At 41.8% G+C, this 12,924-nt stretch overlaps 1 protein-coding gene across 5 annotated transcripts in view; it reads right to left on the bottom strand.

Annotated features, from left to right (window-relative positions):
• Window positions 1-12,924, bottom strand: part of Ttn (titin) — a 263,732-nt gene that overhangs the window by 17,691 nt on the left and 233,117 nt on the right. For all 5 annotated transcript variants that reach the window (XM_071619370.1, XM_071619371.1, XM_071619373.1 and 2 more), the window contains 18 exons: window positions 12,527-12,823; window positions 11,835-12,422; window positions 11,438-11,740; window positions 11,031-11,327; window positions 9,407-9,694; window positions 8,996-9,295; window positions 8,466-8,768; window positions 8,070-8,375; window positions 6,191-7,957; window positions 5,611-5,904; window positions 4,674-4,961; window positions 4,258-4,557; window positions 2,095-4,161; window positions 1,691-1,993; window positions 1,284-1,589; window positions 901-1,191; window positions 510-806; window positions 63-368 (listed from right to left, as the gene is read on the bottom strand). In XM_071619370.1, the coding sequence (XP_071475471.1) occupies window positions 63-368; window positions 510-806; window positions 901-1,191; window positions 1,284-1,589; window positions 1,691-1,993; window positions 2,095-4,161; window positions 4,258-4,557; window positions 4,674-4,961; window positions 5,611-5,904; window positions 6,191-7,957; window positions 8,070-8,375; window positions 8,466-8,768; window positions 8,996-9,295; window positions 9,407-9,694; window positions 11,031-11,327; window positions 11,438-11,740; window positions 11,835-12,422; window positions 12,527-12,823 (8,901 nt within the window). The remainder of the gene's footprint in view (window positions 1-62; window positions 369-509; window positions 807-900; window positions 1,192-1,283; window positions 1,590-1,690; window positions 1,994-2,094; window positions 4,162-4,257; window positions 4,558-4,673; window positions 4,962-5,610; window positions 5,905-6,190; window positions 7,958-8,069; window positions 8,376-8,465; window positions 8,769-8,995; window positions 9,296-9,406; window positions 9,695-11,030; window positions 11,328-11,437; window positions 11,741-11,834; window positions 12,423-12,526; window positions 12,824-12,924) is intronic.

The following is a 12,924-nucleotide window of genomic DNA, read 5'->3' as shown; positions in this document are numbered from 1 at the left end:
GGACAATTATTTGTCAATGGTTTTGATGGGCATTAGGTTAACGTATGATTCTTAGAACTCACATGATGGTTCTTTGCATGTAATGAAGTTGGAAGCTTCGCTGGGTTCACTGTTCCCAGCAGCATTCACTGCCGTGACTCGGAACTGGTAGTCACAACCTTCCATCAGGCTGGTCACCTTCAGCCTGGTGTCATATACCACATAGTCCTTGTTGACACGTGTCCAGCGCAGGCTCTTCTTCTCACGTTTGTCTACTAGGTAGTTGCTGATATCGTTGCCACCATCAGATTCAGGTTTTGTCCACTGGATAATGATGTGCTCTTTTCCAGCTGCGACTTCTTCAGGGATGCCAGGTTGTGATGGAATAGCTGTTTGTATTGTATGGAAATAAGGATAATGGTCAGAATTGAACACAATCACTATTATCATGAATGCCCTTTTCCCCTCTCCCCCCTTCCTGATCCCATTATGTTTTGGTCACCAAAGTGTTTAAAAGTGTTAATACTCACTGAATGAGTTTCTGGCTACAATTGGCTCTGATTCAGCAGGCACACCAGGGCCATATTTGTTTACTGCCCTCACTCGGAACGTGTACTCGTTGTTCTTGATGAGTCTGGTAACTACATAGGATAGAGTGGGGCATTCGCCTTCCACGATCACCCAGTTGAGCCTGCTAGTCTCACGGCGCTCTACAATGTAGTGAGTTATTTCTGCTCCTCCATCTTCCTGAGGAAGGCTCCAGGCTAAAGTGCATTTCTCCTCGGTTATTCTGCTGACAGTGAGGTTTCCACAGGGGCCAGGGGAATCTGAAACAGATGTGTGATAAGCCTTGATGAAGACCATTCTTTCCGCTCACCCGCGAAAATGCTGTAACAGTTCAAGAACTGGTACCATGCTTACCAAGTACTTTGACCATGACAGACACGGCCTTGGTCCCACTGGCATTCTTCACTGTTAAGGTATATTTTCCACTGTCACTCCTGTCACAGAACTTGATCACAGCAGTGGCTCGTTTGCCAGTGTACTGCATAGAGATTTTTTCACAGACATCTAATTCTTTATCTCCTTTGGTCCAGATAATTTTGGGTTCAGGTTTGCCACCAACTGCGGCATCAAGAACAAGATCTGAACCTGCTCTGATGGTAACCAGGTCACCCTGTAATCGGGCATCCAGTTCAGCTTTGGGTGGAGCTGTCAATACGCAAAAGAGATGTGAATGAATATCTGAGTTTACTCCCACATAAATTGTGATAATTTAAAGGAGAACGTTGACTATTTCTTACCATATTCATCTCGGCAAGTGATGGGGCCTGTGGATTCTGACCCTTTGCTAATTACACCTGCTGCATTCTTGGCCAACACACGGAATTCATAAGTGTCTCCTTCACTGAGAGCAGTCACGGTGAAGAAATTGTCAGACACAATGGTATAGTTACACTTCAGCCAGCGGCCATCTCCAACCTCGCTGACTGGCTTACGCTCTATGATGTAGCCCACGACTTTGCTGCCTCCATCGTACACTGGGGCAGACCAAATCAGTGATACTGTGGATCGTGTGACATCTGTCACTTCTGGTCTGCCTGGTGCATCTAGAAGAGATGAAAAATAAGGTTAAAATTATAACCGAGTTCTCTGAGTTTACCAATAATAGCAAAAGACAAATGCAAACCCCTGATTTTTATCTACATACCGACTGGGTTTTGAGCCATGATAGGTCTCGAAGCTTCACTGGCCTTGCTAACACCAGCAGCATTGAGTGCGTAGGTTCTGAACTGGTATTCCAGCCCTTCGACTAAACCAGTCACTTTATAGTTGCACTCCAAACACGGCACTTTGTTTTCCTTCACCCAAAGGATGGTGTTACGTTCTTTCTTTTCAACCCAGTAGCCAATGATTTTACTGCCACCGTCATGGTAGGGTTCTTCCCAGCGAATTGACATGGCATTGGCAGACACATAGTACACTTCAGGTCTGGTAGGAGCACTTGGTGGGACTGAATATAAACAAAGGCATCAAATGTGAATATGGTTTTACAAAATTCAGTGGAAATATTTAATAAATGAGACTTTGAAATATGATTTTAATTTTTCTTACCGAATGGATGCTCAGCAACTATTGGTGCTGATTCTAGAGGTTTGCTGACACCAAATCTGTTCTCTGAACTGACACGGAAGGAATATTCCATGTATTTTGTGAGATGAGTGACTTTAATCTGAGTGCGCTTGACACTGGAATTGATGAGCTGCCAAGCTGTTGTACCTGACTCACGCTTTTCAACTATGTAATTAGTAATTTCAGTGCCTCCATCATCTTTAGGTTCAGCCCATGATAGGACACATGATTCAGCCGACACAGATGAGACTTTGATGGGGCCAGTCACTGGACCTGGTCTTCCAATGACCACAACTGTGACAGTAAATGTTTTAACACCAGCCGTATTTTCCAGGGTCAAGAAGTATCTGCCAGAGTCACCTCTCATGCTGTCCTTTACAGACAGGGTGGTCCTGTCTTTTGTTGTTGTGATACTCATTCGATCAGTCTCCTTAAGTCTCATTTCTTCCAGTTTCCATGTTACTTTGGGTGCAGGACGACCACTGATTGGCACATCGATGGTAAATGTGCTTCCTGCTTTGCAAGTTATGAGCTGATTGGTAATTCCAGTGAGATCTGCAGTAGGCTCAATTTGAGGCTCCTTGATGATGACAGATGAGAAGGCTTCCCTGGGTTCACTATAGCCAGCATCATTCTTGGCCTTCACCCGGAATTCATATTCAGTGTTCTCCAACAGGTGCTCAACTGTGAAAGTCAGCTGTTTGGTGTGACCAGCTGCAACCCAGAAGTCAGAACCTTTTTGTCTCATTTCAAGAAGGTAGCCAGTGATCCGACTGCCTCCATCATGATCAGGTTTAAGCCAAGCTAAGACTGCAGAGGATTTGCTGGTGTCGACAACATCAAGTCTCCTAGGTGGAGCAGGCTCTTCTGTGGCCACAATGGGTTCTGGCATTTCATAGGGTTCACCAATACCATACTCATTTTCTGCAGAAACACGGAAATAGTATGGAACGCCTTCTGCCAGGTCACTGACCTTGAGGATCTGGCGAGTACATTTTTCACTGATAACCTGCCAGCTGCGGCGACTTGCTTCTCGTTTCTCTACCACGTAGTGATGGATTCGGGCACCGCCGTCAAGGAGAGGAGCATCCCACATGAGTGTGACAGATCCCCGGGTCACGTCCTTGAAGGTAATTGGACCAGGTGGTCCTGGAGAGTCTAGCACCTTGACAGTGAATGTGATGGACTTACTACCACTGTTGTTTTCCACAGTAAGGGTATATTTCCCTGCATCATTTCTGTTGCAATTTTCTATAGTGAGGGTGCTGAAGGAGTCTGTCGTGTGGATATCAGCCCGAATGCTAAGGTTAGAGTCTGGCTTGCTCCACACAGCTGTAGGAGTAGGTCTACCCTGGAAGGCAATGAAGAGGCGAATACTGGCCCCAGCTCTAACAATGTGAGTCTGCTTGAAGTTTGCATCAATGTCTAACTCCGGAGCTGTTAATCGGTCAACGGCTTTAATTGTGCCAGTCACTTCACAGCTGTCTCCTTTTCCAGCACCATTGATAGCACTAACCCGGAACTTGTATTCTTCACCTGCTTGTAGATCAGTGACTGTGTATCTTGTTTTCACACAGGCCTCGGTGTTCACCTTGTGCCAGTCTCCTAAGTCAGCTTTGCACATTTCTATGATGTACCCAATTATTTCCAGGCCACCATCAAAGACTGGTCTGGACCATTCTAAGCTCACAGTTGTCTTTGATGTGTCTGTCACTTTGACCACGGTGGGAGCACTTGGTGGGCTCACAGGCTCTCTACATTTAATGAGTCTTGAGATACCACTTGCAGGTCCTATTCCTGCAGCATTTTCAGCCATGACATGGAATTCGTATTCGTTGCCTTCTGTCAGACCAGTGACTTTGTGTCTCGTCTCGGAGATGGGTCGTTTGCTGATCACTTTCACCCATCTTGTGCTTTTCTTTTCTCTCCTTTCAAGGATGTAGTGTTGAATCTCATTGCCACCATCTGATTCTGGTCTTGCCCATGTCAATGTAATGCTGTTGCCTGTTACGTTGCTAGGTTCTGGAGTGCCGGGGGCATCGGGAACAGCTGCAAAAGGGGGGGGGGAACTCAAGATAGTTAGACACGTTTGTTTGGGAAGTTGGTATTATGACAGAGTACCATTTAGTAAAACTGGAAACTTACTGTATTGTATTTGAGCAACCACCGGGTCAGAGTCAAGTGGCCTGCCAACACCAAACTTGTTAACTGCAGAAACACGGAATTGGTATTCGTTGCCATTTATTAATTTAATGGCAGTGTAACTGTGGGCTTCACATTTATCTTCAATCAATGCCCAAGCAAGTCTGCTTGTTTCCCTTTTTTCAATGATGTAGTGGGTGACAGGAGCACAGCCGTCATTTAGTGGTGCATCCCACCACAGGGTCATCTTCTCACCAGTAATATTGGTGAATCTTATGGGCCCAACTACTTTTCCTGGTGTATCTGTAAGAAAAAGTGTTAAGAGTTAGTTTCTTTTTCCTCTTCATTAAAATACAATTAGGTATGTCCTTAATCTTAGTCCCATAAATTGTAACATTAATAAATTATTTTAAAACTACCTTGCACTTTCACTGTAATTTCTGCTTTTGTGGAGCCAGATACATTTTTGGCTTCCACTGTATATACACCACGATGGTCCCGATTAGCGTCTCTAACAAAGAGGCTGGTGGATCCAAGGACGTCAGTTATTTCCATATTCATCCTCTTTTCTATTTCGACTCCATCTTTGAACCAAGTTACTCGAGGTACTGGTCGTCCTTGAACCAAAGCTTTAATTCTAAGGCTCTCTCCAGACTTAATAATGAGACCATCGAAGTACTCAGGGCCAAACTCTACTGTTGGTGGAACTATAAAAGAAATAGAGATACTGCATGTTAGTGTTGCTTTATAAAGACATACATCAACATATTTTTCATCAACATATTTTTCATCATAAAGCCTGGCAAGGCAATGAATTCTGTGCTACCAGACTATTTTGAAAGTAGGACTGATAATGGCATTTAGATTATGGGGTCAAATATCTTCCCATCATTATAAATGAAACCTTTACAGGTCATTTACTTCCAGATAGGGCTGCATGTTCAAACAGGTTCATGCAAGAGGCCTTTAGCTGTACCTAAAGCAAGGTGATGACTGTGTGGTTGGTTATATGTTGTATTTTAGTAACTCCAATACAGATGGACACCTCTTCTTGGGGCTCTTTTTCAATTATTATAAGTGGCTAAAATTACAAAGCTAGATCACTTGCATGATCTTTATATGGGAATGGAATGAAATAATAGACATTGTAAAAAGCACTGATTTCAGTTATGGTTTTTCTTCTCTTCATTTAAAAGGGAGGAAAGATCTAATTCATCTATATAACATTCTTGGGTAATCTGTATGAAATGATGTTTCTGTTCTCCTTTTATAGACCAGTGGCCAAAACTATTTTTTTTTTTTTTTTTGAAAGTGTAAAACGCTCTTAGTGACACTGAAAGTGTTGTAAATGCTTACCATTTTCATCTCTTGTCATAATAATGCCGGAAGATTGTGAGGGTGGGCTAATGGTTCCAACAGCATTTCTTGCAATTATTCTGAACTCGTACCGATCTCCAGGACTAAGCCCTGTAACTGTGTACTGACATTCACTGACATCGGTGAAGTTGCATCTAACCCAGCGATCTTCCCCTTGCCGTTTCTCAATGCTATAGGCCACAATCTTACTGCCTCCGTCACGCAGTGGTGGGTTCCATTTAAGAGTGATGGTTTCCCGGGTGACATCAATGTAGTCAGGAGTGCCAGGTGGGTCTGAAAAATCATAAGGAAGTTAAGTGCCTCATTATATCTGTAACCAGTTCTTACTCAAGAGAAGAAAAATTACATGAATAATTTCCCCAACACATTTTATTCATTAATTTTAACTTTCTGCTTCTTGGTCTAAAAAGAACTTTAAATTACTTTATTAGACTTGACTGAAGATTATTCCTCTTGCTTTACCTCACCAGTTGTCTAGTCACAAGAAGATAGGAAGAAGGTGACACATGGAAGGAAAGCAGTGTTTTTAATTAAATATATTTGAATAATAGTTACTTACCCACTGGGGAAACAGCTAAGGTAAATTTGCTTGGGTCACTTGGTGAGCTTAGGCCAGCAGAATTTTCAGCGTACACACGGAATTGGTAATCCAGGCCTTCCATTAGTCCAGTAGCTCTGTATTCTCTTCCAGATATTGGTGATGTGTTCACTCTTTGCCAGAGGATGCTATTTCTTTCTTTCTTTTCCACATGGAATCCAGTAACTTCGGAACCGCCATCATAAACTGGTGCATCCCAAGTTAGTGACATGCCATCAGAAGTCACATTGTATATAACTGGCTTTCCTGGGGGTCCAGGAATCCTGAACTGGTGTTTTGCCACAATAATGTTTGAGACAAGTGGTTCGCTGACTCCGTATCTGTTTTCTGCCCTAACTCTAAACTGGTATTCAGCATCTTTGACCAGATTAGGAACTTTGAAAGTGGTCCTGGCAACACTTGAACATACCATCTTCCAGTTAGTTTGTGAGGCTTCCCGCTTCTCGATGCTGTAACAAGTGATTTCTCCTCCTCCATCATCGTCAGGTACATCCCATGACATGATGGCACTGTCAGCTTTAATTTCATCAAATCGAATGGGTCCTTTGGGCTTGGATGGTGGGCCGAGGGTGATGACTGTAATGGGGAAAGAATTTCTACACACTGCATTATCAAGAATAACAGTGTATTTTCCTCCATGTTCCTTCTTGACATTCTTAATATTCAAGGTTATTTTGTTTTCAGTTTTACTGAAGCGAACATATTCACTTTCTTTCAGTGGCAAACCATCTTTTAGCCAACTGATAGATGGTTTGGGTTTTCCTTTATAAGGTAGTTCAAGGTGTACATTATGCCCAATTCTTACTGAGATTTGTGCCCCAGGGATTTCTGACAGGTCGACCTCAGGTGTGATTACAAGTTCTTTCACTGTAATTGGCCCAATAGTGACGGCATCACTCAGCCCTTTCTCATTTTTAGCAAACACCCTGAATTCCAGGACTGACTGTTCTCTAAGTTGGCCTATCTCGATTTCGCATGTCTTGCTTATGCCGGCGTGGGACCATGCCTGTTCGCCTTTCCCTTTCCTTTCCACAACATAGTCTGTGATGACACTCCCACCATCAAAGTCAGGTTTGGTCCAGTTCAGGATAACAGATGTCTTTGTTGAGTCTTTCATTGAGAGATCTCGAATAGGTGCGGGTACTTCAGCAGCCTTCACTGGCTCTGTGGTTTCACAGGGTTCCCCGATTCCAATTTCATTTTCTGCAAGAACTCTGAAGAAGAATGGCGTTTTCTCTGACAAATCTGTTACCTTAAAGGTTGTACTGGAACATTTGTGTGACACAACAGACCATGTTCTCTTGGTGGCGTCTCTCTTTTCAATAACGTAATTAATTATGGGAGATCCTCCATCAATGAGCGGAGGATCCCAGAGCAAAGTGACTGTGCCAAGAGAAACATGTTTAACCTGTAGTTTCTGGCAGGCGGCTGGTGTATCGAGCACTTTAACACTCACAGTTGAAGACTTAGGTTGACCCACCCCATTTTCTATTGTCAGAACATATTTTCCTGTATCATTGCGAGTAACTTGAGGAATAGTGAGCAACGAAGACGAATCAGTATTTTGAATGTTGTATCTGGCATCACTGCCAAGATTCTTCTCATCTTTTCTCCAGGTGACAGTAGGTGGAGGTCTGCCTTTAAAGGGAATCAACACTTGGACATCCTCACCAGCTTTAGCTATAACAGAGGTTCTGAGAGCCACATCTAGGTCGATCTCTGGTTCCTCTGTAGACACAAAATGGACAGGAACAGTGAATTTTAAAAGCAAGAAAGTGAGTCTTTTCCTGGAAATACTCTAATAAAACGATAAAGACACAATCACACCAGTTGTACATACCAAGTATATCTTTAGCTTGTACAGGCTCGGTCATTTGTATAGGTTCTCCTTGTCCAGCGCAGTTTACTGCAGATACCTGGAAATAGTAATTGACTCCAGGTTGCAGGTTAGACACTACGTATTCTGTGGTTCTGACCTCTCCTCTGGTAGAAACAATGGTCCATTCCTCTTCTTCTCCTTGTCTCATCTCTACAACATATCCAGTAATAGCACTGCCCCCATCATAGACAGGTTTACTCCAGCCAAGAGTGATGGATGACTTTGTTGAATCTGCGATTCTTATCTTGGCAGGTGGGCCTGGAGGATCTGGAATGACCATTCATAAAATGGTAATTACAGAATCATATACAATTTATTCACACAAAAGATGCTACTGCTGCATTTAAGAACACTTACCAATAGGATCAGCAGCTTTGTAGAAGTCAGATGGTTCAGAAAATGGACCCAGTCCAGCAGCATTTACAGCACAAACTCGGTATTGATAGTCATTGTTTTCTGTGAGTCCTGTCACTTTCTGTCTGGTGTCACGGATCGTCTCCTTTTGCACTTTAAACCAAGCTAGACTCTTCTTGTCTCGTTTTTCAAGGAAGTAGCCACTTATTTCACTACCACCATCTACAATTGGCCTGTTCCAGACAACAGTCATTGAATTCTTGGTAGTCTTTGTCACCTCTGGTATGCTTGGTGGCCCAGGTGTAACTATTTAGAAAGAAAAAGGCAAATGAGTTTGCAAATTCTATCTTCTGATCTTTGAATCCTATCTAAGAATATTAGTTTATTATATTTTCTACCATGTGAAAAGGATGACATTAAGATATGACGTGATACAAAAGGAAATCATTTTAAGAAAGCATTCATAGTCTAGCAGAATAGTTTATCTTAAAACTTCTCATGATTTTTAGTTTTCTAATAAAATCCCATCTTACCAAATGCATTCTTGGCTACCACCGGATCAGATTCCAGTGGCTCGCCAATTCCATATTTGTTTACAGCTCGAACCCGGAAGATGTATTCATTTCCTTTGATAATTTTGGTGGTTGTGATGATGCACTCTTCTAAATTTTCAGCCACCATAGACCACACGACACGGCTTGTCTCACGCTTTTCTACAATGTAGTGAGTGATTTTTGCACCACCATCGTCAGTTGGGGGCTGCCAGAGAAGTGTTATCTTTTCAGCAGTGACAGTTTTAAATTCAATTGGTCCACCTGGAGGTCCTGGTTTGTCTGCCAATGAAAGAATAAGATGATATGTTAGTGCTTCTAAAAGTCTACTAATTTTAAATTACTACATTTTAGGCAAACAAAATATGACATTGGCCTGTATTGAGTACCTACCAAGGATCTGTACTCTGATAGTGGCCGAGGCTGAGCCCATAGCATTTCTTAGTTTTAATTCGTAGCTTCCACTATTAAGGCGGTTGGCATCTTTGATGAGTATAGATGCGAGGTCAGTGGTATTTTCAACACACACCAGTGCATTGGTTTGCAATTCTTTGTCATCTTTATACCACTCAATTGTAGGCTCAGGTTTGCCAGAAATGCCTGCTCTGAGCTTCACAGATGTACCTGCTCTGTATTTGACAACTTCTGTATATTCTAAAGGTAGGTCAATTACAGGTCCACCTGTAAGAATGACAAATAAGAAATATTTAATATATCCTCAGGATGAAAGAAATAGCCATAACAACCTCAAAATAGGGTCACTGGCCCTTACTAAACTACACACACACACACACACACACACACACTTCTAATCCTAGTCACCTATTATTTTAAACTTTAAAATTTTATAAGCTATTCTCCTAGATGGGGAAGAAAGACTATGAAAAAGCTCTGACCTCAATAACATTGTATTAATTGCACAGGCACTTCACTGCCTTCTAAATGTGTTTTAAAGTCTGTTAGGTATTTCATCCCAGTGATGAGATGGGATAGCATAGGGAGAACATTACTGAAGAAGCAGCCTTCAGCATTTTCTTTCACTCTAGTTTTCTTTCCCTCTAGTTTTCTTTCCATGTCTTCTGACCATTTCCTATTCTTCTTTTCCTGTCTCACTTCACTGGTATCTATCCACATGTGAGTGGTTCATGTCAGACCTTTGAATGCTCTACTCATAATATTATATATTACTGGGAATATTTTATACCAGGGCGCTTAGAACCATTGAGAAACAGAAGTAAATTTGACTTGCTTCACAATAACAGCAGTATTGATTTAGTGTCTGCAAAGCCTGGCTTATACAAAGTAGCCCTGGGATTCTCAACAGGAGGGTGGGAGTGGATACTTTGTCCAGGCAATATAGTGGCTCATTTTCCCTTCTGAAAATGGAGAAATTTTAGGAAAAGTGTCACAGGGTTCTTAACTCTCATGATATTTCAATTTTCAAACCATTGTTAGTTGAATGTACCAGTTACTTTCCATAATGGTCAAGTATATGAATATTTGATGAACAGTGATGTTAGGGCTCTGAAGAATCCCACTTCATCACTAATAAGCTGCTTGACCTTGGGGAATTTGCATAAACACTTTAAATCTCAGTTTCTTTTTTGTAAAATGGCTAATTTTAAGGTTGTTAAACTAAGAGAATTTGTGTAATTAGTCAATAAATGCTAGCTACTGCTAACACTGTCATCATGAAAGTCCCTGTTTACAGTCTTCCACTTATTTAAGAGCAATATTTTGTGAGGATGTACACATGGAGTTAACTATTGGCTCTGATAATTTTAAAGGGAATGAAAGCACCAACTTATACAATCAATCATGAAAGTTGGAAAGGTCCTTAGATACTTTATATAGTCCAACTCTCTCAATTTATAGGTAAGGACATTTCCTAAGTATCCCAGCTAGTTCATAATTTCTTTCAAAAACTTAATTACAACATGCAGCAAAAAATTATTAAAATAAGAAAATGGTATTAGGTTAGATAGCTGTTGGGGTTCAAAGTTCCAATAATGCTTACCATAGGAATCAATGCATGTAATGGGCCCTACAACTTCAGATGGATTGCTGATGGAACCAACGGCATTCCTAGCAAAGACACGGAATTCATACTGGGAATTCTGAGTCAAGCCAGAGACGGTGAATTGAGTCTCAATAACATTGGTGAAACTGGCTTTGGTCCATCTGCCATCTGGAAGGTCACGTCTCTCAACTATGTAGCCTGTAATCTTGCTTCCTCCATCAAAAGCTGGTTGTTGCCATGACAGGTTGACAGAGTTCTTTGAAATATCAGTGATACGGACATTTCTTGGAGGTTCTGTGGCAACGAGAGAAAGAAGATTAGTGGCACTTATGCCAATTTATTTTGCTTTACAGAAACAAGATTTGCATTTTCAAGGTGTCAGAACTGTCATGACAAATACATACCACAGGCATCAATGGCCAGGACAGGTTCAGAGGGATGGCTGGGTTTTCCAACACCTGCAGCATTTTCTGCATACACCCTGAATTCATAAATAAGTCCAGCACTGATTGTTGTGACTTTGAAGTGAGTTGTACGGATGATCATTTTGTTGGCTTTTTGCCATAAGATACTGTTTCTGTCTTTCATTTCCAAGTGATAGCCTATGACTGTGCTGCCTCCATTAGACACGGGTTCATGCCAGCCCACGGTGATGCTTTCTCGAGTAACATTAGTGACCCATGGTGTCGATGGTGGTCCAGGTGTTGCTACAAGAGAGAGAAAACCCATAGGTTAATACAGCTATTTCGCATATTTATGGTAAATGGAAACTTAGGATCTTTGAAAAGTTTGAAAACTCACTGTATGGCAGTTTGACGACCACACAAGCAGAATCTACGTGATCGCTGATGCCAAAGCGGTTTTCTGCCTTGATGCGGAATTGGTATTCCTCTCCTGTGGTCAGTTTCATGACTTTGATCATGGTTCTTGCAACTGTTGTAGACACTTCTGTCCATGCTGCAGTACTTGTTTCTCTCTTGAGTACAATGTAATTGGTAACTTGACTTCCACCATCATACTTGGGTGGCTCCCATTTGAGAGTCACACTTTCTTCAGTTATGTCACTAATAACAACAGGACCAGTTGGAGGACCAGGCCTGTCCAGCACAATGATGTTAAGGAACGCCTTGGTTGTTCCACTGGAGTTGGCAGCCGTGATCTCATATTTTCCAGCATCTGCTGTAACACTGTCCTTAAGATTGATGGTCAGATTCTCAGCTGTAATTTCAGTATTAAATCTCATAGTTGCCTTCAGGGGGACACCATCTCTTGATAAGGTCACCTTGGGTAGTGGTTTTCCAGAAATTGGAATGTCCACTTTCAGGTTTGAACCAGCTCTAACATATACAGTGTGACTTGGAAAATTCTTCATATCAATTTCAGGGGGTTCTGAAAAATAAGAACATGGAAAAATGGAGGTGAAAAAAGAGTTTTTAAAAATCAAAACAATGTAAGTGATTTCAAAATTTGCTTCTACATAGAATTAGACATACCAAGTTGCTCCTTTACAAGAACAGGAAGCAGGAGTTCTCGTGGGTCACTCAGGCCAGCTTGATTTTCAGCAAAGACTCGGAAAAAGTATTCATGATTCTCCCTCAGACCAGAAACAACGTGGTGGGTTGTCTTTACCACTGCACATTTAACCCAGTTTTTCTGTCCTTTTTCTAACGCTTCAACTATATAGTGTACAACTCTGCTTCCACCATCGTGTTCGGGCTTCAGCCAGGTGAGGGAAACACTATCTTTGGATACACTTGTTACTCCAAGTTTTTCAGGTGGGCTTGGTTTTTCTAAGAAAACAAAGTATTGAAAGAAAGGGAAGAATTATTAACAACATTCTTTCCCATGTGCTCTTCATGCATTGTCAAAATAGAACTTTTAAATCAAGGCC

The sequence above is a fragment of the Marmota flaviventris genome, chromosome 11 (assembly GCF_047511675.1).
Source record: "Marmota flaviventris isolate mMarFla1 chromosome 11, mMarFla1.hap1, whole genome shotgun sequence".
In the NCBI taxonomy this organism is placed as follows: domain Eukaryota; kingdom Metazoa; phylum Chordata; class Mammalia; order Rodentia; family Sciuridae; genus Marmota; species Marmota flaviventris.
The sequence above is the reverse complement of the archived record's forward strand: the minus strand, read 5'-3'. Positions and strand labels throughout refer to the sequence as shown.